Below are 27,871 nucleotides of genomic sequence, written 5' to 3'. Positions count from 1 at the left end.
AACGTAGAACATTACGCACAACACACTGTTTCCCCATAATCAGATCTCATGCGGACCCCAATGTGATCTGTGGGATTATCCCACCCCTGACACCAATTAAAGGGATAGTTGGAGAGGGGCTTAAACCAATAACCTAGCAATGACAGGGATAGCACAGTACATCAAAACCACACATGGGGGGTAGTAGGCATACACTAACGTTTCTACCCATTTCATTCATTCATTTCTCCTATCACTGGGTAGGTTCTATTCTCCCTGGGTGGAACTGCATGGGGCGAGCTGGGGCCCGTTTAGAAAGGCATTTGAACTCTGAGGAGACAAGGTGTGTTGAGAAAAATATTTGCCTGGATGTGGGAAATAAATCGAATCAGTTTATAATGCAATTAACTCTTTCTGCAGGCCTACACACAGTGAAAAATACACAAAACGCATGCTTACTTGAGTCGGCAGAAACCTGACTCGCGTTCAGACCATGCAAACAAATCGTCATATGACTGGTATTGGTACCCATACGAAAACACTGCAAGGCGGGGATACAATCATTGTTGATGGTACTGCTGTTGTGAAGGGAGGAGACCGCATCCCTCCCAATGTCTTTAGGGTGCTGTCAATATCGTTGGTTTATTCGTGTAATCGGCCCTTTTCGGATGATATAATGAAAGGATGGCGGAACGGCGAGATGCGGACGAGGGACAGCTGATCGAGCCTGCGGTTCAGCGAAATGAGCCGTTTGCCGGACTATCAAAAATTGATGGAATGGAGGAAGGAGAGGATCTGTCTTTGGAGAAGATTTTAATGCTATACAACCAGCCGATAAATGAAGAGCAGGCTTGGGCAGTATGTTACCAATGCTGCAGATCATTGGCTCAGGGACATAGGAGGAGAAATTCTACCTCCGCCGGAGCATCAGTGAGGATTCAAAGGATTGAAGGACCGGGGGATGTGAGGATTCTGAAAGACGGATCTGTCAGGTTACAATATGAGGACTGTACAGGTATTATGATGTAATGATGACGGTTGCTATTCATAATTTTCCCTCGTCATTCGATGTCTTACTGTTTAAAACCATAGGAATGTACCTTTAATTTCTTCATACACACAGAATGTGTAATTCATAGGCTACTTGGAAATATTTGTGGTAAATAAGGTCAATACAGCTGTAGGCTATAGTCGTTCATAGTCGATGCCACGCGTCCCTAAATGGTTTATTTGATGCATATAGTCAGCTGTTGTTGTTGTCGTCACACTTCACATTTTCTGGTGTCTTAAATCACCATTGATTCATAACATCACTATTCAGATTCCCGCATTAAGGATATTATTCTGGGTTGTTTGCTGTCATTTTTAGATCCCTGTCCCTTCAAACAAATTTGATTCTCAATTTATCAAAACATTGTACATTACATCTCAATTTATAGTCCAAAACAATTTTCTTTTAGACTGGATACAAAATCACTTTCACAAATGATTGCACATTTTGTCATATGTATAACCAATAATTCCACTGAATGTCTGTAACTGGATTGAGAATATGACCATGTGCCAAGGGGGGTGGTCACAAAGGTGTTGTCAGCTCTCCTGCCTGCTAAACAATGGAGTGCTTTCTCCCTATCAGAAGACCCTGAGCCTATATGGACTACATGTCAAATGTGTCATGATCATTGAAGATCATTGAAGATTGATTTCCTGAAATTAAGAATTTCAACTTGGATGATATATGGTTGTCTGTTCATGTTTTCATTGACCTCCAATCAGAAATCACAACTTGTTCAGTTTCCTTGTCTTTGTGTAAGTATACCTAGGCTTCTGTTAAGAGGTCTGGACCTCTATGGGACTGAAGGCAGTAACCCTGTAACTGCAGGGTTTAAAACTCTAAAAACTCCCCCCATTCACTACAACATGTTCGCTAGACTTTAGCTAGGGTGTAGTGCCAGTGAAGTGAAATGTTGACATTGTCTTGTGTCACACCCGATATGACACAGCCAGAATGTAGACTTGCTGGGTGTGTCTGTGAAAGGGAGTGTCAATTAGGTAGCCTATCCTTCAGATTTCATGTCTGATTCAAGTCAGCCAACCTGTCAGCCAACCTCCCCCTGGCTTCAACCTGTAATCCAATCAGACTTCCTCACCTCAGATCCAAAGGGAAGATTCACAAACATGCCTTTGAATTTCATCCTGTTCTGTACTATTTACCTTTGTGCCCCAGGGGAGCTGCTCTCTCAGAGTGCTGAGTCAATGTTGTGACTTTTGACTCATAGCACGCCATGCCTAATCAGCTTTTGAGAGCATTTATACACATGGGGACCAATATAATGGTGGTGGCATTTGTATGTACATCGTTTTGCATGGCAGTGTCATATTACTTATTTTTAGTAACAGAAATGTCATTGGAGGAGGGGAAAAGTTATGCTTGTTGCTGGTTGCCAGATGGCTCCCCAACAGGCAATGTGGTTATTAGATGTGTACGACCGAAGCTGTAGTAAAGCTAATCTAATGTTGAATTATTCTAGATCAGGCCAAATGTACTCCAAAGATGGTTTCATGGCTGGTATCTGAATACATTAGCATAATCTAAGATATATAACACAAATTTTAAGAGTGCATGTTTTGACAGCCTGTTCCATCAAATCCATTGATTAAAAATGGAATTACAGAGAGATCCACAGCTCAATTTCTGTTGGTACACCATGCCTCTTCTCAGCAGGGGGAAGACCCCTGAAGGCACAGCCACAACCCCAGCAGTGTTCAGAGACAGTATATCAGAGCATTGCCCATGGAGCAATGAACTAGGAGCAGTCTGAAAAAACGTTTATAGTGTTGCACTGTATCTTCAGGTGTAGACTGTGTGTGTCTACACCTGAATATCTCTCTGGAGATATTTACAGAACTCACATCTGTGTCAACAGCTTGGGGAAGGTGTGAAGTGACAGAGAGCATGTGCTCTCATTCTGAGCCTATTTCAATGGATGGTGTACTGTAGCTCATATGCAGTTCTTCTGAGTGGGAACCTGGCCTCCACAGGGTGTGTTTAAACCATGTACAGTACTCTGCTTCCCACATTGCACAAGAGTGAAGTGCAGCAGGGTTGGAGAGAAGAGGAAAATATACAGGTTGTTTGTCTTCACATTTCCAATTGCTCTTTAGATGTGCCACGTAAAATTCTTCATTGTGCCCAGATTGATAGAATTATTATGATATGACATATGTCATAATGTTGAATGTCTGTTGTTGTTGTTTTTCTTGTTGTAGTTTTTGTAATGTGTCATAGCCCGATGATGGAAGACATGTTTGAGAGAAAAAGAGAGAGCAGGTTAGAGAAAGGCATTTCCTCCTTTATCTGTTCTCCTGTCTGAGGCCTCAGGTCTTTGTGTCAGTTTGCCATTAGTGATAAAAAAAGGCATTTTTGAGCAACAGTGAAATGTTGGCTGCTTCCAGGCTGTATTGAAAGATGTCTGTTTCAAAATAAAGACCCAGATTAGTTTTATTTTGAGATTGCTTCAGTGTAGATTAGAAGGCTTGCACAATTTAGCAATATGACATTTTGTTAATTTTGGGATTTCATCATGTTTTTAGATGGGATAGTCATCATGAGATCATTTGAACATGTGGTTTTGCATTACAATACAATACAGTGTTTGTGGAGAAGGTCATCCTACAATAATCTGCTTGGTCATGTTACTGAAGTAATCAACATTGTATGACGATGACGTGGCTTGGAGAAACATGGGTTTCTACTTGAATGAAGTGTATTGATGCATGATGACTTTTGTATGTCAGGCAGTGGCAGTCATCAGTAGTCAGTACTAGTCACATGCCATAAATCAAGTGGTGAAAATGAAGTGCAGCTTTCATTAACAGTGACCTAGTTTTTTTTTATGTAGTCTGGAGGACACATTCCTTGAGGTTTACAGTTGAATTCAGAGGTATTTCAAAGGAAGAGAGTGAACATCTGGTGATCAGTGCCTGTGAACCTGTAAACATGAAAGCATTTAGACCTAATTGTGTACATGCTGCTGTACAGAACAAAGACATAACATTAGCCTTCATTAATGTCAATCTTTACTGTGTGCATTTCTTATGGTCCTCGAGATGAAGTTTGATTCCGTCGATTAGACTGCTGTCACTAGTACTTTCAAAAGCATTATGGATTTTAAAAACCGAAATAACACTATGCGAATACTCATATCATATTTCTAATTGTTTCCTGCTTTCATTTTATGACTGTTGAAGAAAACAAACGGGTTTGCGCATACACTGCCAGACAGTATTTATATGTCTGATGACCACTTGCAGTAAGGGGTTAAGTTTTCTAATGGATATGATGAAGCCTTCTCACTTGTTGACCTTCTGACTCAGAGTGGCATTTGAGTTGGCATATAGTTGCCATGGCAACTGCAGACAAGACACCCCGAGGCTAGATTATTGTGAGGGCCCTGATGCATACAGTACCTTGCAACCTGTCTAAGATACAGTAAGAGATTTAGTAGAAACAACAACCATTTCCTTTGACATGAGTGGGTGTGTTGGAGCAGTTTTTCACAACTGAGCATTGAAAATTGCTCATCATATTCGCATTGGAGCCACATATAATTGCATCCATTGCATAAAAAACTGTGTATTATAAACTGCTTTGTATCAGACCAATATTATTTACCGTTAATCTCTAACGAAACCTTTTGTCTCCACAGGTAAATACAGCCCATCCTGTACATCAACAGAGGTGAGTGACACTTATACAGATCATGTTGAGTCATGTCTTAGTGTTTTAGGGCATTGTTTACCTCCATGTTAAGTGCCTTTCTCTGGGAGGGTGTTGATAATATTAAAAGAGATGTTGAGCATTGTTTCTGGTGTAACATTATGGTGGAGACTCTCTGTAGCACAGGGCGTGTTAATCCTGCTGGATGACATGCCTGACGTGCAACGTGTAGCGTTGTTGTGGTTCTTTTACTGGTACTTTACCACATCCAACATGAAAGGGAACCATGTAGCTCATTCACATCATCGTGCTACAGGTTTGACGAGTGATATGCTGTACATGTGATGGTCAGATAAGGATGATGGGCTATACGCTCCAACCACTGACATGATGTTACTGCATGGATAGTATACTCTGAGAGATCATAATAAAGTCTTCTTAGAATTCTGTGAGTGTACCCAAATAACAAAGATTGCTTTGTTTTTGAAATGGTGTTTCTCAAGTCAAATGGGATGTTATTTCATTTCTAATCTCCGCCTGAGTAGTTCCTCACAGTCGTGTCTACTGTATCCCTGGCAACATTCAGTAGGCATTTCACCACCACAGGCTCTGAGATCACAGCTGGGCTGACTGGCTGAGGGAAAATGTCACCCTACAAGGTTTCCCCTTTGAAGTTGGCTTTGGATGACATTTAAGGGCTGATTAGAGCATCATGCAAATGTGTTCGATTCCAAACGTTTCGATTCCAAACAACCTTTTAACTCTCATCTTCAGCTGCCACTTAGCTATGTTAATGGAAAGAGAGAGTACCAACAATAGCTGTTCAAGAGGAGCAATGTAGCTACGTAGACTACAATTGGAAAATGATAAATGAATGCCTTAACTGTATCTGTATATTATCTCTATGATGAGACAACTCATCAAGAATTAGACTCATTTGTTAAAGATCAGTTTGTTTTGATGTCAATGGAATTTCAAACCGGTGTCCTATTCTGGCAAAATAGTGCAGGCTTCTTGTGCAGTAATGATATTCCTTTACTGGTGTCGATGTACTGTACTGTTCTGCACGAGCCTCATAATGGGGCTGTGGTAGCAGATGGAGAGAATAGAACACGCGCATGCATGCACGCACACACGCATGCACGCGCACACACACACACACACAGACACACACACACACACACACACACACACACACATTGACTGTGCACAGTATGCTCACTGCAGGAGGAGAGACTCTGAAACTGCATTGACAAATCCCTGCTAAGCAGCTTTACGGCAGAGAGGAGTTCTTATAGTGCAGTCACTGTGTAACGGTCTGGCTGAGAAAAATCCTGGCAAGTTAGTCAATAAGGTGCAAGAGGTTTGAGAGAGAAAAAACAAACACCATAGGAAGGGTCTGTTATTTTCACAATAGCCCCAAGTCCAATAGCCCCAAGTCCAATAGCCCCAAGCTGAGAAAACGGAGGAAAGCTCATGCATACATGTTTGCATACTACGCCTGGCTTGGTACTGTACAATAAACTCGACCTAGAGATGTTCTCTGTCTGAGTGGAAAATTGTTCAGGAATGTCAGATGATGCTCTCTTGCTACAGCTTGTGTGCCAAGCTCCAGGCACGATCATATCATACCGGTTCTCTCTCTGAACCCTCAGAATCCTGTTAACTCACTTTTGAATCATATGGTGTTGAATCATTTTTTAAGCATTTTTGTAATGCTTGTGAATGCTTGTCTTTATATGATGTTTTTCAGTTCACTTTGTCTCTCATTATCATGCTTAGTGCATTCTAGATCTAGATCTATGAAAGTTGTGCCTGTTTGGTGAAAACATTATCTTTGTCCCCTCATTTCAACACCCTTGCCTTCCACATTACTGCAGACCCAGGAAACATTATCATATTACAGCTCCTGGTGTATTATTTGTTTGCTTCTCCAACACTGATGTGGTTAAGCCTCTCCAATGGTAATACAAAAATTACCTGACCTGTAAACAATACTACTGAGGAGAGACCACTGACCCAAGTTCTCTGTCGTTCAGACTGAGAGTATTGTTCAATATTGCAACATACAGGTACTGTACAGTACTATCATATGAACTGTCTGGCAGACCTGTGACAAATTGATGGTATGTCAGATCCTTTGTCAAGGACATGAAAACAGTTTCTCCATTGGGTCTAGACTATAGCCTCTCTCCCCTACCAGTGTTTTAGTTCGGCAAAGGGGAAACAACATCAGTGTGTATACTACAGTGTGTTTCTCTCCACCGCCCAGTCTTCAGAGCACACTGCTGTTGACCCCTCCAGCATTGTCAGACCTTTGTAGTCTCATGATATTGCTGCTCCAGAGGTGGATTAAGCAACAGAATGTTCCAGACCTTCTCAGTGAAAGTTTAACTTTTCAGTTACTATTTAGTTAACTGGCATTGAAGTTTGGAGGGGATGTTTGGATTAAAGTTAACTGTCTAATGATCAGATTTGGTGTTTAATGTAAGCAAGAGCTCTAATTGAAATTATGGATGTCTGGCTTAGCTCTGCTTTCTGATAAAAGAAGAGAAGCTGTGTGTGTGTGTGTGTGTGTGTGTGTGTGTGTGTGTGTGTGTATGTGTGTGTGTGTGTGTGTGTGTGTGTGTGTGTGTGTGTGTATTCTGTTGTGTGTGGTTATGGTGACGATGGTGTAGTCAGGGGGTTGCCTTGCCTGTCTGCTGAACACTTAAACGGAGCTGAACTTTGGTCATATGACTGTAAGAGGTCGTGAGAGTTGAGCACACATCTCTTCTCCAGCCTTGCTTCACGCCGAATCATTTGTTTGGATCTAAAATGAAGTCTTTCTGTTTTGAATAAATTCCTATGAAATGATTAAATCACTAGAGCTATTTTGACCTTTTCTGATCGTTCTTGATATTTAGGAGAAACAAAGGGTGAACTGACTTCCCTTCTCAGCTATCAAGCAATTCTTGACTGCCTTAAACCTGAGGACATTAACACTGTCATCAATTATTATTTGAATAGATTGATTCTGTGCAGTTCTCTCCAATGCCAACCCTGTAAAATCATCGCATTTGCGATAGATTTAAAGAGACAAATCTTCAAATCGTACAAAATCCGATTTTAGTCAAAGGCTCCATTGTTTCTGTGAAGTCGTGTGCTTTATTAAATCAGATTTTATGCCTGGAAGATGGCCCTCCCAGATGCCTCGCCAATCAGAGCATCTGTAATTAGAGCTTTGCCATGGTAACTGAGTGTGTTGTGTGTTGCAGTGAAAGATCTCAGTGTTGTTCCCATACACAGTGGTAAATGTGTACCCAGCAATGAAATGCACGCTGATCAGCACCACAACTATGATCATTTCCAATTCGTGACTTGAAAGTAACGGTGGTGATTTAACAGAGTCAAACTGCTGGCAGTGAGAGTGACCATGAGGAGGGGCACTAAAACAAAATCACAGTCATTTTACTGTCTGATAATGTGGCGAGGATACGGGATCAGAATGCTGCCAAGTCTTTCTTTTTTAACCACTGGTATCTGCAGTAAATGGGATGTTTTGATGCACGGTATATCTTTATGTATGAATGCATTTGTAACTCTATATCTCACTGGTGTCTTATTTGACCCATCTCCATCCCATTCAAGGATGTGTCTGGAGTGAGATGAGAACTGACTCAATTACGCAATCCAAACAGAGAACATGTCTGAAATCAGCCGAGGCAGCAGTTCAGAGCTCTGCAGCTGGCCGGCAATTTCTGATTCATATTTCTCTGTTGTGACATCATATCCACCCACATTCACCTCCAGTGTGGATGCTGTCTATTTACTATGGCTGCTGTGCGATATGACCTACTTCCTGTGAACCCACTAATGAGGAAGTATAATTGCAAATCACAATTTCTTTTCATTCATTCATTCTTAAAAACCTCTTTTGTGTTGACTGTGCAAATTCTTATGGAGGCCTTGCTTAATGTCTCATAGGTTCTTATTCAATCAGCACACTAATAGCTAGGCCTTAATAATAATAATAATAATAATGAATAGCACTAATAGCTAGGCCTTTATCTGAATTCATTCTACTACCCTGGTTTGGACACATCTCTAACCCACCCTGGTAGGACTCCCAGCATCCCTTGTGAGAGGGACTCAGTGACCTATCTAAGCCTTCTCAAAGAGTGCATTAGAGCGTAACCAAGCTGAGAACAAGGTTGTCAGGACAGCAGGCTGTTTTTCTCTCTCCCATTTCTCTGTGAGTAATATCACATGATTAAATATTGGCTTGTGCTTTGTTTAAAGATGCGCAGTTCTAACTTAAGACCTTTGACCTGACCTGGGTGTCCGACTAGGGTCTACTGGCAGGGTCAAGAGGCTTTAACAGAGAGTGTGGGAATGTCTTGAGAGATTACAGAGTCACGTCTCAGTGGTAGAACCTGAGTTTGTGTTTTTTGATAGATAATGGGATTGCATGTAATGTGCCTTGCATTATAAGAGTGGGAAACACACCTGATCCACTACCTATTCATTGTACCCACTCAGGTGATGCAGGGTAGCAATTTATCCAAGAGTGCCTTATTATATCATATGTTACATGTAACTATCTCAACCTTTGTTACATGACATATTAGCCTTTTCTACTTATTGCTGTACTTGATATTTCTTACTATGGTTATTCTAGTAGGCATGTAGAAATGTGAACTTGAATGTCTCAGAACTGTCTCAGACACCTTGCCACAAGTTTCCTTACATTGGCAAAGTGAACCTTCATGTCAAATGGATTACGTACAAATGCATTGTTCCACAGACATTATAGTAGCCCTACTCAGATATGTTAAGTAGGCGGGTGATACTAGGAAACCAAAGTAAAAGATGGAATTTGCCCGCAGGATGGAGTTCACATGAGTATAGATAAAGTTCTGGCTTTGTAAGCCATTGAATAAGATTCCTCTGCTAGCAGGCATATGACTCAAGAAAATATGTGTCTGTGGCTGACATACACAAAGGAGAGACCATGTCTTACTCAAGTGCCGGCCTCCCACTGTTTCTGACCTTTCCTAAGTTCATATAGCAGATGCTTACTGAAACCTTTCATAATCAAGTTCAGACTTTCTCCTGGAGATGTTCACTATTTACAGTGATTTCTATTTATGTACCACCTCAAGCTTAAGTAAGTGATACAGGCTGAGTCATTTTCAGAGGTTTAGGCAGAAAACTGTTTGTGGCTTTAGGGATACATTCATGGTAGAATAGACATTTATCACAAGAAGTTGTGCAGAAACATTTAGACTGCAAGCATTTCAATTTAAGATAAATGGTAATTACTGTAAGAAAACATTCATTCTGGTGTCAGAGACACAGCTTGCCCTGTGGTCAGCTCTCTTCCCTTCTCTGACAGGAATGTGAGTAACACTGACGCTCTGTTTGATGTTGTTATGCCTTGTTAATGGCCATGCTTCACTTCACTGCACAGTTAAGGCCCCCTACCCTGACATCCTCCTCCTCCTCCTTCTCCTTTGCCTCCTCCTCCCTCTCCTCCTCCTCCCCTCCATTCCTTCACTCTGCTCAGCCTGGGAAGTAAGCCTTGGGGTGTATAATTGGAACCTAGTCAAGTTTGTGTGAGCACTCCTGTCTGAGAGCATTGGGGGGCCCTTGTTGCAGTTAAAACTATACAACATGACACTGCTGGATGTCATCCTTTGAGTATGGTCAATAAGAAGTCATTCAGATAACTGCAACATAAGGTTCGATTGCAGTATCTTTTAGTCCTTTTTATTTATTTTGAATTAAATCTGGTATAGGCTCTTAAGTAGTTTCTCACTGTGTTTGTTTTGTTTTGTTCTGATTCCATTGTCCTGACAGAAGACAGAATGCAACGAATGCTTTGTTTGACCAGCAAGGAACATCGAAAGAACAGAGGAACCAAAATAAAATGTGGGTTATCAAATATCTAAACAGAAACTAGACATTCCACATACGGTACCCCATTGTCTGCTGGGCCTACCAAAAGTCCACAATGGCATTGGTTATTCTTACAATGTCGTCTGGCTGATAGTTGCTGAGACAAGAGTTGTCTGTCTGACTGGAGTTGGACTGGTCCCAGAGGAGTCTTGGTGGAGTGATGGTGGTGTTGTGTATCTCTGGGTGTTATGGCAGCAACGAGAGGCAGAGTGTAGCAGACAAAGAGGGCTTATTCACTTCAGGTACAGAGGTCCCCAGGTTCCCAAGCATTGTGTCATCGGGGAGGACAGATCCACTCCTCCTACCTATTGATCCTGGGCGGGTCGTGTGACCTTGCCCTTGATGTGCTACCTACAAAAACATACCGACCCCCTGCCCCCACTTTCTCTCTTCCTCTCTTTCTCCTTTTCTCTCCCTTCACCCCTCCCCCTCTCTTTCTTTCTCTTCTTTCATCTCTGTCACCCTCCCTCCCTCCTTCCCTCTCTCCCCCTCTCTCTGTATCATCTTTGTATCTCGCTCTCTCTCTCTCTCTCTCTCACACTATCTGGTGTCAGAGCAACCCCTCCCGATTCCTATTCCCCCTCTCCATACACATCTCTCTCTCTCTCTCCTGTCTCAATCGTTTTCTCAGCATTCAGGTCTGCAGAATAATCCCATGTGATTTCTCAATCATTCTTTGTCTTGGCCTTGGCACGCTTGGCGAGCAATGGCTTTATTCACCATGATTCACCACAATTCATTTTGAGACCAGATTTACCTGATAAACTAAAAGGATCCCTTTCACAGGATTCATTGTACTGTGATAATAAAATGTCCAGAAGAACATCTTCCTGACAGTTTCTTACAGTTACAGCTGCACTGTAAAAAAAGAAAAGAAAAGAAAAGCGTTAGATATATTTTTTGCAGTGTGTTTTGAGTTAAGCAATCAAAAAACGTCAACAATGCCTGTATGAATAAATCGCTAGTCTGAAGTATACGGCAATGGCTGCTGAAAAGCTACTGAATATACCGAATATTTTTCTTTGTGCGTCAGTCGATCACATGATTACTGACTAATCTGCTCTTAAGGTGTTCTCCTGCCCTGCTTTTAAGGCCGGGGCCTTCTTTTGAATGGACGTGTCATGTGTTTGTGATGTTACAGCTGTTAGTAGGCCGCTGCACTCTGCTACAGATTAGTCAGTTTAGATTACATTACATTACATATAATCAATCCATATTTAATTTTGTTTTCCAGGAGATACATATCTGGAAACATAAATAGGCGAAAATCCTTCCAAACACGAAGGCGTTGTTGTTGTTGTTGGTGTTGTTGTTGTTGTCATGATTTGTTTTCGATGCTTCGATGTCAGTGATTTATTTCTGTATAAGAATATATTTTGGGGCATGCAGAACCACAACATGCTGAATCATGAAGCATCAATGTAAAAAAGCATAGTTATCTAAGCATGTCTAAGCATAGTTATCTAAGCAAGTCACTGTACTATGAGGGTATGACTTTGGTATATCTATGGACAGTGTATTCAGATTGTATTTGAATGGCTTTTGTGTTTGTCCTCTAGGTGATTGAGTCTCTGGGCATTATGATCTACAAGGCGCTGGACTATGGGCTGAAGGAAAACGAGGAGAGGGAGCTCAGCCCGCCCCTGGAGGAGCTTATTGACCTCATGACCAACATGGGGGAGGCGGAGAGAGACGCCTGCCCAGATGAGGGCTACGAGGCTACTGAGGAAGAGGAGGAGGCTGAAGACGACCCTATCAGTATCTGTAATGTCCGTGGCTACAGAGACATCCTCAGGGTAGGCTTCTACCGTGACTATAGGGGATGGTATTTCTTGGTAATTAAGATCAGGTTTTAGTATAGGGCTCTACATAAAGATGTTTGGTGTGACCAGGGCAGGTCAGGGTCATTGACCTTTAGTAGTGTACAACAGTAACTCTCCAGTATTGTTGAGAGCCACTCTGTGTTCCCTCAGATGCCCCAGTGGTGTTTACATAATCTGTCTTCAATATCCCACTGGGGGGCAGGACAGACAGTTCAGTACTGTAATCATTCTGGAGCCAAGGGGATGGAATCCGGTCTCCATAGAGATGGCTCACATCTGAGCAGGGTGACAGTGTCGCCATGCCGATAGCCAGCTGTCTGTTTTAATAGTTGTCATCCTCCAGCCTCCATCCCAGGTCTAACACACTGCCTAACACAAACTGCATACTGCAACTGCAAAGTGAGGAATTGCTTATCTTTCTCTCTCTCTTACTGACTTTGCAATCAGGAACCTAACATGATTTAATTGAAATACATGGGTCATGAAATGTTGAGATTATGATACTGCAAATGACACAAAATCTAAGCAACATTATTACATTTCTCCATTACTGAACCAGACCGCTACTTGTATGTTAGTCAATTCAGCAATTCACTTGGCAGGGAAAGTTTACAGGTGAGAGAAGACTGGCAGCCATTTTCTCTGGAATTTGCTCTAACAGGAGCTATTTAGGATGGAAAGTGCAGAGTCTGGACGACTGATGCCAAAACCATGCCAAATGTGCTTCAGAGCACCTTCTGTTCATCTCAGAGAAACAAGGGCGTTTTGTCATTCTGTGGAGTCAGTGGATTGAGCAGTCCCAATTGATGAATGTACCCCGACCACTTACTAAGACAAAGAGAGCACTGTTGAATATCTTCAACAGTCAATACAGATAGAAACATAAGAATAGACAAACATAAACAAAGGAGAAACATAAAGAGATTCTTGTAAACATCTACGCACCTTCACGTCATTGGGTTTTTTTCCCCAGAAACTCATTCATCAGTGTCGTATGGTGTTTCTGTTTTCACTCATTGCTGCTTTCTCTCTCCCTTTCCCTGCTCCTGGTAGATGTGTACATCCCATCTCCCCCGCCCTGAGGACGCGCCAAGCCACTACCAGGCTGTGTGCCGCGCCCTCCACACAGAGACCAGGGAGCTACGCACCTTCCTGGAGAAGATCAAGAGTGCCAAAGAGGTGTGTCTAACACAACCCACACCACACTACACCACCAGTCCTCAGCTAGCCATAATAGTGTGTTCCTGGGGATGAAGCTGCCTCAAGCCCTGGCCTACATCAAACACAAGATCACAACATGCTCACTGACATTCACCAGAGAGACAACCTTTACGATGAATTAGATAGATGCTTCTGTATGACCAGGGCCATATGGTCAGAGGTCATATGAAGAGGAGACATGACTTCAGGAGATTAAGCCATGTGACTTTACATGTGTCATACGCTTCAGAGAACCAATCAACAGGGTGCTTGGCCTTCAGTGCATGATATCAGCTATGAGCTGGGCTACTAATGGTCACAGTAGAATTGAAGCTGTTGTTGAAACTGTCTATTTGTCTGCTAAAGGCAAGCTATTAGGTTAGGAAAAAGAAGACAAAAATGAAATTAACCTGTAGTCTATATTGTCTTTTGAAGATGACGACCCTATTATTGCATTGACAGTGTGAGGAATGAATGACCGAAGGATATATTGTTTGCATGAACAGAATACGCATAATGTAACCAGTGTGGAGTAGCGATATCTGAATTGACGATTGCGAGTGTTTGCTGTAAAACTGAACGCTCAGAGTGGGCAGTGAAGCATAACAAGCATGAGGCGGAGTCACGGCTATCTGCCAGCACTGGCAAGCATGGATTATTTTTAGCACTTTATATCTGAGTACATCTCCACTGTATCAGCCATAGCTCATCACAGCGAGGTTTATGGGACAGCATGTAATAAGCATGGACAGTCGAGATGAGAGTGGACTCGGCACAGAGAGAAACAACACTCAGCTATGCATGCTGTGTAAATGACTGAACATACTCCAATGGTTGACAGATTAAAGTAGGCCAGTGTGGGTGGGGCGTTGATGTGAATGGCATATGTGTGTGTGTGTACTGTACTACATCTTACCAAATCACTGTGCTTAGTCTCTCTCTGACCTTCTGTAGGGAGCAGAGTACATTGTACTTGTGTGTTAAACAGCTTAGTTGTGGTTGTGGAGGGTCGACCCTTGATACTGTTTTCAACCTGTGTGTCTGCATACCGAAAGGATTAGTGTAATGTCCCCCATAGTACAGTACTCTCTGCATCTCACATGTCGGTCCTCTTTGTTATTCAACATTACTCGCCATGGGAAATCACAGTACGCTTTGAGTACTGAACCTCGGAATGTAGCTTTAGATTTGGCATGTTGATGACATCACAGGAGCCACAATACTGGTAGTCAACCTTTATGTAGTCAGCCTTACAAGACGCATACACCTAGCAGCTGTGAGAAGGGGCAAACAGTAATATCACAACATAGACATGCACATACACTGTATGTTAGCAACAAAAAGCCTTTGGTTCTGACTCTGTTGTCATATGCTAAAACCTTTATCTAGTATCAGTCTGTGAACCTAAAAAATTAGCAGCATTGAACAAGGGCATACATTTGAGCTGGTTTTTGCTCCAGGACAATTATAAGCTCAGCTGTTGGTTTCCCATGAATCACAGGGCGGATGCAAACCCCCAGGGATCCTGATATGCAATGCTGCCCCTCTACGTGATGTTGCATTTGAATGGAGCCAAGGATTTGGCTACTTATGTAATTCACTGTAACAAAAGAGGGTGGATTCTTATTATAGGAAGATGTATAAGAAAATTTTAGTTAATGCGAAGGAAATCTTTGGGGCCCTGTGGTTCACACTAAAATTAGAATTCTATTTCTGCGGTATACATCCACTTTAATGAATGAGACGTACAATCAGATGTTTTCAGGATGTATGTATGTGGAAGCACTGCGTGACATGGGTCTTTATCAGTGTGATGGGTCTGTGGATCTGCGGGTTCAACGGGTTCAAACCGTGGTTAAGACTCTTGGCTGTTCAATGTGGGCCAAGGTTCTGCTAATGCATGTGTTTTGTGTGTGTGTGCATGTGTGTGTACGTATGTGCATGTATGTGCGTATTTGTCTTTTTGAGTGCGTGAGTCCTTGTCTGTGTGTGTCTGTGTCTGTGTCTGTGTCTGTGTCTGTGTGTGTGTGTGTGTGTGTGTGTGTGTGTGTGTGTGTGTGTGAGTGATGCCAGGAGGAGTAAGATGAGCTCTCTCAGCATCATCCCCTCCCCCCACATGTCCTCTCTCTGGCAGAAATGTGTTGTCCCACAGGGGACCTACTGCCACAGCCCGGCAAAGAGACCCTTTATTTCATAACAAAGAGCTCTATGGCAGGAGGCTGAAGCATCATTTTAGCCCAATCACAGAAACAGCTTCTGTTCTTATTTGCTCATGGATGAATACTACGAGTTGAGGGAAAGGAGAATTAATGACTAGAATGAATCAGCGCTATTTAAGGCTGTGGTAATACCGTAATTATAATAGCTGTAATTATTTATGTCTACATTATTCTTTGTTTACAAACAAACAAACAAACACACACACACCTATTGTATTGTTGTAAAATAACAGGCATGAGCTTGCAGTTTCTATATTAGCGTAACAATGTCGTTGGTCAGTTTATGAGTTAAACATGGAGAACACAGGCTACCCTTGAAATTGATATGACTTTGATGTGATTTGGGATGGTGGTGGTCAGACAAATGAGCAATGGGTGTGGCATGGAAAATAGGCTTTCCCTGAACTCTATTCACAATCCATTTCCCTTCTGTGTGACATTAATATGGAATATGTTGAACAACTGCACATGGTATTGAAGGCAGCCACCTGCTCAGCAAATGTTATGCACAGCATCTCCCTGCCCCTAGAGCAGTGCCTCTAAATCTCATGTGAGTGCCTTCAGCTGGGAGACTCATGATTGCACTATCAAACACTGGGCTGCAGGATGGCAACCACTCTCTCACCACAAAACACCCAGCCCAGCACAACCACTCTCTGACCAGTACAACCAGCCAGAGGTTGTCTCTCAACTCTACTGCTGATCCTTCACTGGCCTCTATTGAACTTTGGAATCAGAGGAGAAGGAATGCAGCTTTCCTCTCACATCTTCAGTTTCCCACTGAGTACGCTGCAATGTGCCAAGGAGGGAGGATTTGACCACTTAGTTAATGACCCCAGGTCCACAGGCCATTTACACCACACTGGGCAGAAACAGTGCCTGTGCTGTTGATTCATGTCCTTACATTTAGAGAGCTGACATTTTAGCCTCGATCAAGACAGTAAGCTAAGCTGTTAGCGCCTCTGCTGTGTGCCTGCACACAGTTCCACACTGGATTTTCTTACGTTGGGGACTTAAAGATGAAACTGCTCAGGATATTTGCATGGGGATGTGTCAGTGTTCCATTGTAGTGAAAGCTGTAACTGTTAGGGACTTGGCAGACTGTCAGGGTGTAAAGGTTCTCATTAGCTGTCTAACAGACATTGATTGGTGGATGTGGCTGATGGGGCTTCCTGACTTTCCTATCGCTGCAGTGGTCAATGAACTTGATTAGCTAACATTGTGAAAGGATGTAACCCGAAAAACAGTTACACTGTTATCCAGGACTGACCATTAAGCTCACAGTGCTCATCTCTCTCTCTCTATCGCCATCTCTCTCTGTCACTCTACTGTATCTCTCTCTGGTAGAACCTCCGTAAGATGGAGGGGGCGACATCGGAGGACCCGAGCAAAGACCTGAATGAGCTCCAGAATGCTGACTGGGTAGGTGTCTAAAGACTGATTCACCTGTGACTGATTCTGTGTGCTACCCTTCAAGTTTAAAATAGGTTGTACTTTGTGCCCTGTTTCCCATGCTGTCCCTGCTCTCTCTCTCTCTCTCTCCCCCCCCCCGTCCCCAGGCCCGGTTCTGGGTGCAGGTGATGAGGGACCTGCGGGACGGAGTCAAGCTGAAGAAGGTCCAGGAGCGCCAGTACAACCCTCTGCCCATCGAGTTCCAACTCACGCCCTACGAGATGCTGATGGATGACATACGCTCCCAACGCTACAAACTACGCAAGGTTATGGTGAGTCTGAGATCGGGGCTGAAATAACGATCGGTTGAGTTATTTGTACTGTGTTAAAGCCCAGAAATGAAATTGTACAGTATGAGTCATTATTTTACGAAAGAGCATGGAGATGCCAGATGCCTGTGTTTACCTTCCTTGTCAGATGATGGCACTTTCCTGTTTGAGTTCCGGGACTCATGTTGATACCAGGGGCCTAATCACCACAATCTCACCTTGCCACCCAGAGAGTGTAGCAAAACCTCACTCTCTGTTTTAACAGTCAACACCAAACAGTAGAGAGGTAGAATCCCTCTTGTCACTGTGGGAGCAGGGAACTATCCGACCATGTCCTGGTTTGGTGTTGTTGTGCACTTTGATGAGGTGATACTGTGCCATCCATCTTGTGCTGGACATCTTTCACCCACCTGTGACTGGTCGTTGTTTTTCTGTATCTCACTGTGCCATCCACTTTAGCTGCTGTGTGTTTCCAATGTCAAAGACAAGGGTGTCCCATTCAATAGAGTGTCATGTTCACAAAAACACAGACACAGTGGAAAAATACTTCACCTCTAAATATGTACTGTAACTGTCCTTTGCTCCTCATAACCTGTATAGTACCTGTATGTGCATAGTACCGAGTCATTGTTTACTGTACTCCTTAGTCCTTCTCAAGTGTTCTGACACTAGAGTGTGTGGGCCCTCACATGTGTTACTGGGTGTGGTTTGTTGACATGAGCGATTGCAGTAGAGATGGTTAATCCGTAGATTTCTTAATCTGTTTTTGTGTGTCCTGTTGTTGCCTCCCCAGGTGGACGGAAACATCCCACCCAAGTTAAAGAAGAGCGCCCATGAGGTCATCTTGGAGTTCATCAGGTCCAGACCGCCCCTTAACCCTGTAAGTGCAAAGATTCAGTCTCCTCTCTTTCTGTTCTGATCCCAGATCTCAGGTGCTATGCTACCCACTGGTGGTAACCCATCAACAAAACAAAATAAATAGTTAAGAATGTCTGATCTGGAGAAGGGCCGGCTGCAGGGAGAGGCGATAGATGATCAGAACTACTTCTGTATGTCTGTCTATCCTCAGTGCTCCAAATAGCGATGAGATAAATGACTATATGTGCCTCCCTCAGTAATGAGAGGAGCATTATTGACAGTCGAATGAGTTACGATGGTACAGTCAGTGTAATGACTGGGTGCAGGGGAGGCAGGGGGACAGGCCTGATGGGCTATAACTGGGTGTGTCTGTCTAGGTGTCTGCCCGTAAGCTGAAGCCCCAGACCCAGCTTCCACCTACCCTCCATGAGAGGATCCTGTCGGAGATCAAGGCGGAGAGGAAGCTAAGACCTGTGTCTCCTGATGAGATCCGTAGGAGCAGGATGGGTAAGAGATACCACTGTCTCTCTTTGTGTGTATGTGTGGTGTGTGTGTGTGTGTGTGTGTGTGTGTGTGTGTGTGTGTGTGTGTGTGTGTGTGTGTGTGTGGTGTGGTTTGTGTGTGCGCATGTGTGTCTCTCTCTCTCTCTCTCTCTCTCTCTCTCTCTCACACACGCGCGCGCACACACAATGCACTTTCAAGGCTTCTTGGCATCTGCATTGAATGAGAGCCACAAGCTCAATCATAGTTTCATTAATGTAAACTATGCTTCCACTAGACCCAGTTACCTTTGGATGCTTCTACAGTTTGCCATTACAGCTATGCTTGTAATGTAGCCGAAGCTTTCACCTTTATGTTGCAGTCCAGGTCATGGTACTGATGTTGCTGTTTACATTGACCATTTTAATTGACCTAACTGTTATGTTAGGTCCTAACTGTTTGCAATTCATGATAATGCAACTGTCAATCATGTTTTATGCTAAGTGTCTGTATAAATACTCTAAAACTAACAATACTAAAACTAAAAAAGAATGCTCCTTATTCTGTTAAACGTTAATAGTCACTGTTGGCTGTATACCTTCTACTGACTACACTTTATTCCATGTGCTTTCATAATCTTAACCTACTGTACTATGTATCTGGACAGCTGCCAGATACGTTGGCAGATGTTCTCCTCTTGTTTATATAATATCTTATGCATTTACTCCTGCTAATTTATAGCTTTTTAACTCTTGAATGCCCTAATTTTTTTTCTTGCAGTAATTCGGGCACTTAGCATGTCTCAAAGTTTTGACATGTCAGGTAAAGATCTGTCTGGTTTACCTGACTGTTTTTCTTTTTACTTCTCTGTCGTGGTTGTTCATCTGCTCTAGCAGCACACACATTTCTCATTTCATGCTTCGGTGGTTGTTGATTGTTGGCTTTGGTTCACAGCAGCAGCAGCAGCAGCAGCAGCAGTGTGCTCTCTGGCTGTGACCTCATGTCATGTCAGACACTGGTGGTCAGGTGGAGAACTGTCAAGCGCAGAGGGGAAGACGGGTCATTGACACTTCATTGCCGCCTCTTATGTCAGCACACACTGAAAGACATACTTCAGCATGTCTGAATTAGAGCCTTTAGTCCAATGCTATTGCCATTGGTTTTTTGAATGTCCATGAATTCTAAAAGGCCAGTAAGTGTGTCTAAGCATATTTGTGTTCCTGAGAAAAGTCCTCAAAGCCCTTTAATATCTGGTCCTAAAATTAGTGTAAATACTGGGTGATATTTACACTATGAAACAGATCAAATTTGCCCAAAGCAGATTTGGATACAGTATTTAGGGGTTTGTTATGCTCAGTGTTATGCTTTGTTATGCTTTTCTCAAAGGCACACTTGCTTATGTCAAAAGTAAGCTTTTCTTGCATCTGCACACAGCTGGTGCTCATTGTATGAGTCCTCCAGGAGGCATTACAATATAACTGTCCCTGTCTGAATGCCATAGGACTGCTTCAAATCCTGCTTAGTGTTGCTCATGAGTTGAATAAATGATACATTAAAACTTACTGCATTTTTATAAAAGATGGTGCAAGAGACAAGAGAATGCCTTTGTTTCAAACCTCTACGAAAGAGCCTATCATGTAAGATGATTATGTTTCTGCGCATTTTGCTGGTCTCTAAGAAACACATTTCAGGGAAACCGTCACTTTAGCTTATAAGCGCCATTCCTCAAAGTTGCTAGCGCTATAATTGGCCTCAGAAATTCTCATCACAAACAGCCAACAGCCTAACTGCTGCACCTCCTTGGTTTTCTAGAAAATCACCCTCCTCACACAAAAGGCTCTTTCATCTTAGAGAGTGAGTCTGCAGAATTTAATCAGAGGGGGCAAATGGAGAGCAGCATAGACAGGAGCTGTCAGCTGCTTGCTCTGTCTGTCCAACACAGAAAACACCAGTCTCACATAATGAGCTGGTGTTTCAATAATGTCCTGGATGCCTAGCTGCATGTGTAGGTTACCTACAGTGGTTTGGAATAACATGTGACAGTTTTAAAACAGATTAGATAAGGAATATAACAGGAAAATCTTAATCAATGTGGTTAAGAAGGCTATAGGAGGCTGTGCTTGACATTCATCCTGCTGATACCAGTGTCTTTCACTTTCTGTTGTGAAGCCTTAATGTATGTGTGTGTGTGTGTGTATTTGTGTGTGTGATGGCTGGCTTTCTGAACTCACACTGCGGACTTACCCACTTATTTCATGACCAGATGTCCCATACTCACTGAGAGCGTTAGTGTGGCATAGCCATAGGACTGGCTTTGTCTGGGGGAAAGTCATAAACCAACATACTATCTGAGCTATCATATATCATATTCAAGGAAGTATCCCCTTTTAGGTGGAGGTTTAAGCCGCAGTACACCACACATGGATTTGTTTCGTTCAGGTAAAGTATGGGTGCTACAGTTCTGTGTGGATGGCCTTGTTGATCAGCCTTCCTGTGTGCTTTAACACGCAATCGCCCTGTTTCACCTGTCTGTTTGGCTGCGCGCTATTGCTATAAGGTTCACTGAATAATCTATCAATCAATAAGTGTGTCGGACTCAAAAGTGACATATTGGATGTTTCATATGCCCTAGTGGAAACCCAGAATCTGTGTTACTTCTTGACCATATCAGGGGCAGCAGATGGGGGCTGAGCTCCAGCCCACCAGTAGAGACAGAGGACCTGCTGACTGCATGAGCTCATGTGAACACTTTAGCCTTTTCCCACAACAGTTATTGACATGCACACTGCGTGGTCTTGATTCACTGTTAGTGAGACAGCCTGGCAAGGCCTGAATGCACCCCACAGATCAGATCTGCCTCTGCAGCTGATTATCTGCTGTTTCCAACACTCTCCTCTCTTTTCTCTCTCTCTTTCTCTCTCCCCCTTTTTCTCATTCTCCTCAACCCTTCTGTTTATGTCCTTGGCTGTTGTACCACTGGAACAAGCCCAGTAGTTAAGGTTTCTTATCTGCTGTTTCCAACATTCTCTTCTCTTCTCTCTCTCTTTTTCCCTCCCCTCAACCCTCCCCTTTTCTCTTTTACTCTCCTAACTTTACCATCTCTTACTCTACGAGAGTAGAGGGAAATAAGCCAGTTATCAGACCGGTATCCAGCTCAGGGTTGGTAAGATGGCATCCAGGAGGAACCCGTGCTCTGTGTGTAACACCAGCCTGCTTCTCTGTGTTCTCCTAAACTTACACTCCCCCCCCCCCCCCCCCCTCCCAGCTCTGGTGTATCCTGTTGATGGTGTGTGCTCCTCTCTCTGATTGGCTGTTTCCTGGTGCTTTATACAGATGGATTCAGTCCTGGCGCTGCCAGGAGGACATCCAGCACCCTGTCTCTGGCCAATGGGACCTCAATGGGATTTCAGAGCCCACTGTGTGGGGGGTCCGTGCCCCTTGCTCAGAGGAAGAGGCTGAAGGCACCCACCCTCGCTGAACTGGACAGCTCCGACTCTGATGTGAGTGTGTGTGTGTGTGTGTGTGTGTGTGTGTGTGTGTGTGTGTGTGTGTGTGTGTGTGTGTGCGTGTGCGTGTGCGTGTGCGTGTGCGTGTGCGTGTGCGTGTGCGTGTGTGTGTGTGGGTGTGGGTCTGTATCTGTGTCTGTGTCTGTGCGAGCGTGCATGTGTCTGTGTATTTTATCACAGAGATTATGTTTGGCTTCCAGCAGATCCTTATACTGTAGCACTGCCCTCTTTCCCTCATACAGGATGAGACCATTGGGCACAGGTCAGCTAGCAGCTCCAGTGCTACAACACCTGCGGTGGACGACACATCTCCAGAGTCTGTACTGGGCAAGAAAAGTGAGTAGATCAGCCCCCCGTTGGTTCCCAGCCTCCCACACTCAGAGTGCTCTCTGTATAGCACCCTCACAGCTTTGTCTTAGCTCGTGTTCATCTGAATGGTCGGTCACCCCCCCCTCTCTCTCCCTCCACCCCCAGCTCCACCCATGTTCCTGCCTATCTCCTCCACCCCTCAGCCTGAGAGGCGGCAGACGCCTCAGAGGAGACACTCCATTGAGAAGGAGACCCCCACCAACGTCCGGCATTTCATCCCCCCGTCCAGACAAAGCTCTAAATCTCTGGTGAGAGAGAGAAGTATACCATGAAGCACAATATCAATGGATTGCAAAAATGTTCCTACTGTAGCTGAATGGAGAAATAGACTAACAATACTTACTGTACCTGTTCTGATAACAGCTTCTTTCCATGATTCATTTTCATAAGCCAAAGTCTGAGATGTCTGTGTTCAGTACATTAGTGTCGATGCTCTGCCACTCTGATGATGTGTGGTTCATTGGGGGAGTGTTTCACACACGTCTGGGGACAGAGACATGGTAGCACAATTGAATCAGAGAGAGAGAGAGAGAGAGAGAGAGAGAGGGAGGGAGAGAGAGAGAGAGAGAGAGAGAGAGAGAGAGAGAGAGAGAGAGAGAGAGAGAGAGAGAGAGAGAGAGAGAGAGAGAGAGAGAGAGAGAGAGAGAGAGAGAGAGAGAGAGAGAGAGAGTGTGCATGGAGATGAAGAGGGGGAGTAGAAATGGGGAGGAGTTGCTCTGGCACCATATCTGTCTAACATCTTCTCACCCCAGCCTCCACCTCTCCCACTCTTCCTCTGTCCCAAATTGTCTTTCCTTCTTCCCACTGTCAAACCTACCACCCTCACCCCCACGTTGAATCCCTCTTTACACCTTAAACTCACTCCTCCTCTCTCCCACACACCCTTACCTAACCCTCTCTTGCTCAGGTTGGGAGGATAGCCCAGTTGTTCCCCTGGATCCCCCTCCGCCCCCCTCCCTCCACTCTCCACCCTTTGCGGAGCTCCCACCCTTTCGAGGCATTTGTGTTGGGCATGGTGTGGGCAGTGTCTGCCCTGTGCAGGGGCATTTACGTCAGTGGAAGAAAGCCTGCCAAGGTTTGCCAGTACCCCCCAATGTCCCTACTGGCATAGTTAGTTCCATCTCTTTTAACGCTTCCTGCTTCTCTAGAGACATCGCCCTGCCCATGGCTGCTTAAATATAGAAAGCTCTCTATTGCCATGCTTATTGGACAGTGATAACAGACACATCTCTGGAGCATCAATCATTCTCTTCAAAACCTCAGCTTCACTCCATTTAGCTGTAGTTGTTGCGCTTGCAAAAATCAACTGTAGCCATTGCCATTGCTAGTTTTAGGAAAATGTACTAGAAGATTCAGTCTGGAATTGTTGTGCCTGTTTTGACTTACTGTGTTGATGTTCAGTAGTAAATCTAAACTCCCCATTTTGGAGTCCGCTGAAAGCTCCTCTCATCTCATCCCCCCCCCCCCACACACACACACACCCCTCCTCCTTCTCTCCCTCTGGAACAGACACAATGCAGCACACTGTAGCTCTGTGACACTGTAGAGTCATGGGACCAGCAGCAGTAGCACTGCATTGAGTTGTTACAGTACTGTAATAGCATTTTCAGAACATCTTTACTGAGTGTTAAAACAACAACAGCGTTTAATAGGGACACATTTTTGGGACAGGAGAATGATCGAGACTTGCAGGCAGCAACCGACCTGAAATACTGTAGTCAACACTGTAGGCTTATTTAAGCAGGCAAAGTAAAGCAGTGCCAAGTTGAGGTAGCCTGCCCAGTGCCCTGGAATGTTGTCTTCCTTCCCTTCCGTTGTTTACTCATTCAGATCACTCTGTGCTTTGTTTTCCCTTCGCTGTGTGCACAATGTGACATTTTTATTGGCCAAACGTTTACGTGTATGTGCGTGTGTGTCGGGGTTGTCATGGTAACGCGGAGCTGTGTCCTGTTCTGCAGGAGGAGTTTTGTTTCCCAGTAGAGTGCCTGTCTCTGACGGTGGAGGAGGTGATGCACATCAGACAGGTGCTGGTCAAAGCCGAGCTGGAGAAGTTCCAGCAGTACAAGGACGTGTACAACGCAATGAAGAAGGGAAAGGTGAGTGTCATATGTCCATTGTTCTAATTATTTAACATGTATTTATTTCCAATAGCGACCTGGTACTCTTTCAATTGAAATCCTTTTGACAGTAACCCAGCAGTAACCTCTGATACTTGAGTTTTATAGTGCAGACTGATAAATTCATTTGTTCTGATCTCCGTGACCTCATTTTTGTTTGTTTTTTACAGCTCTGCTTCTGTTGCCGAACCAAAAGGTTTTCCTTTTTCACCTGGTCCTACACCTGCCAGTTTTGCAAAAGGTAAAACTGCTCTTTAAAGCCCTTTTTTCATTAGAGATATTTCCTCAGTTCAAATCCAACCCAAATGCATAATTCTCTGTCCAACTCAATCTCTCTCTCTCTCTCTCTCTCTCCCTCCCTCTCTCTCTCTCTCTCTCTCTATCTCTCTCTCCCTCCCTCTCCCTCCCTCTCTCTAGGCCTGTGTGTTCACAGTGCTGTAAAAAGGTAAGTCACATTTCCCAAACCATCATAACCCAGCACTCAAACTATCCCACCTTTTTACATGAGTGTGCTCATGCCCTGCTCTTTCTCTCTCAGATGAGGCTGCCCTCTAAGCCCTATGCCAACCTACCCATCTACTCCCTGGGCTCCTCCACCACCCTGCCCAGGGAGCGGGTAGCAGCCATGACCGCAGCAGGGCAACCAGCAGCAGCAGCAGGCAAGGCACCAGGGAAAGGTCTAGCAGCAGGGAAGGCACCAGCAGCAGGGAAGGTGCCAGCAGCAGCAGCAGCAGCAGCAGCGGCTGCAGCCCCACGTCCCTCCGTCCCCAAGACTGAGAAACCCTCCACTAGCCACCACCGCCCCAGCCTTCAGAAGACCATGTCCCTTCAGAAGACCATGTCCAAGTAGGCCCCGCTTATATAGGTCCTAATACTAGATGAGAGGGTTGATACTGTATGATACACTGTCATAGTACATAAAGGCCAGGTCAGATGTAGTTAGTTGATTCATTCTGCACATATAGCGAATGCACACAATTAAATAAAAAACAATAGTGTACTGTATGTGCAGGGGCAGCCAAAAAAGTCCATCAAGGCTGAGAAATGTTTTTTGTCTCTCTCAGGTTGTCCAAGAAAGAGAAGTCCCGGGAAGAGATGGAGCTTCCCCCGGAGCTGACGGAGGACTGGGCCACCATGGAGGTGTGTGTGGATTGCAAGAAGTTCATCTCTGACATCATCTCCTCCAGCAAGCACAGCCTGTCACTGGCCACCAAGCGGGCGCGGTTAAAACGCAAGACCCAGTCCTTCTACATGTCCTCCCCCAAGGGGGCTGAGTACCGACCCTCAGAGCGAACAATCAAAGAGATTTAGACTCCTCTCCCCTCTTTCACCTAGCTGCTTCCAGCACCTATGGCACAATACAGAACTCTGGCTGGATCTTGCTCTGAGCTGCGATCTGGCCTATATACTTGTCTAGTTTTGTCTGTTGATGCCGTCAGAGCGGGCTGTGGATCTCTTTCTTCCGTGGAGGAATGTGGACAGTGTAGTGCTTGTTGCTATGTTCTGATCGTTGTGTGCAGTACCAGTTCTTCCACACAAAAGGATAGACAATTTTATACTGTATTTTTCTCTGTAACGTAAATGTTCCCATAGTGTTTTGCCATAAAGAGGTAACAAAGGAGGCTGAATGATGCAGTGTAAAATATGAGGCAATATATTGCCTCAATGTGTTAAGGCCGTAATCCCCTATACTGGCACAGTGGAACGGTCCTCTGGAGTTGGAGTGTGGCATGCCCCGAGTTACTCACCCACAGACATTCAATGAGCACAAGACAAAAGAATGATGCACATTTGAATCCCTCAGGCAATGGTATTCTGATACTGCTGTAGGTGTGAAACTGAACATACAAGGCCTATAATATACACTAAGAGCTGTGATCTTGTGAGAGTGAGATCACAGGAGTTAAAAGCAACAAGTGATAGATGGGATGATGTCTTGAAAGGATATGGAACTCTGAAATTGTACATGTTTTCTACAAGTTTTAATTTTGTATGATATGTAGGTGTGTACATACAGTGCTGCTTGAAAGTTTGTGAACCCTACAGGGATGGTCATTATTTTTGTATAAAATATTAAAATGAACTTATAAAATCTTTATCTAAACCCCAATTCGTAATAAAGACATTCCAAATAAAAGACACAAACACATTTTTTTATTTTTTTATTGTCTATTTAACAAAAGTGGTTTATTTAACAAAAATACTGATTTCATGTGTGCAAAAATATGTGAACCTCTTCAGTCAATAGCGTGTGATACCTCCATTAGCAGCGATAACTCTTATAGCCACTAATCAGTCTCGGACATCTGTTTTGAGGGATTTTTGCCCACTCCTCCTTACAGAACTCAGCCAGTTGAGTGAGGTTTGAGGGGTGTCTGGCATTAACTGCCCGCTTCAGGTCCTGCCACAGCATCTTGACTGGATTTAGGTCAGAACTTTGACTTGGCCAATACAAAACACAAATCTTCTTTCTCCTGCGCCATTCTTTGGTAGATTTGCTTGAATGCTTTGGGTCGTTGTCTTGTTGGAAGACCCATTTTCAGCCCAGCTTTAGGTCCTTGACTCATGGCTTGACGTTCTGTTCAAGAATCTCCTGGTATACCTCAGAATTCATGGTTCCCTTAATGATGTGGAGTCGTCCAGGTCCAGAGGAGGCAGCCCTAGATCTTGACATTCCCACCACCATGCTTGACTGTTGGGATGTGGTTCTTTTGGTGGTAGGCAGTGTTGGGTTTTCGCAAAACTTGGTGGTTTAGATTGTGACCAGACTGATGTGCCCTCACTACCCTCTTCCTGATGTCCTCTGAGATCTCCTTTCCTCTCGGCATGGTGTGTTTTGCATTCACCTGTATGGGTAACACAAAACTGACCAGGTTTCTTATCTCTATTTATCAGAGTCCCGCCCAAACTCTTTCCTATAGATCTCTCCTTTGATTGGT

At 44.0% G+C, this 27,871-nt stretch overlaps 1 protein-coding gene across 1 annotated transcript; it reads left to right on the top strand.

Annotated features, from left to right (window-relative positions):
• The first annotated feature begins 584 nt into the window (after positions 1-584).
• On the top strand, positions 585-26,463 carry spire1b (spire-type actin nucleation factor 1b). Its single transcript, XM_083678942.1, has 16 exons — positions 585-994; positions 4,689-4,720; positions 12,199-12,435; positions 13,516-13,641; positions 17,229-17,303; positions 17,441-17,605; positions 18,396-18,482; positions 18,838-18,967; positions 22,274-22,440; positions 22,689-22,782; positions 22,921-23,063; positions 24,774-24,911; positions 25,103-25,173; positions 25,350-25,377; positions 25,471-25,778; positions 25,997-26,463. Exons 1-16 carry the CDS (start codon positions 664-666, stop codon positions 26,241-26,243), a joined length of 2,379 nt encoding a protein of 792 aa, XP_083535068.1. The 5' UTR covers positions 585-663; the 3' UTR covers positions 26,244-26,463.
• Positions 26,464-27,871: the final 1,408 nt, after the last annotated feature.

Source organism: Argentina silus, assembly GCF_951799395.1.
Source record: "Argentina silus genome assembly, chromosome: 10".
NCBI classification, from domain to species: Eukaryota; Metazoa; Chordata; class Actinopteri; order Argentiniformes; family Argentinidae; genus Argentina; species Argentina silus.
This window is presented reverse-complemented; position numbering and strand designations above follow the sequence as displayed.

Bases quoted from the DNA above. Each gene is read 5' to 3' on its own strand.
- spire1b (XM_083678942.1), top strand. From the start codon at position 664: ATGGCGGAACGGCGAGATGCGGACGAGGGACAGCTGATCGAGCCTGCG. The intron at 995-4,688 runs GTATTATGATGT...TTGTCTCCACAG, and splicing joins ACAATATGAGGACTGTACAG to GTAAATACAGCCCATCCTGT. The intron at 17,606-18,395 runs GTGAGTCTGAGA...TTGCCTCCCCAG, and splicing joins ACAAACTACGCAAGGTTATG to GTGGACGGAAACATCCCACC.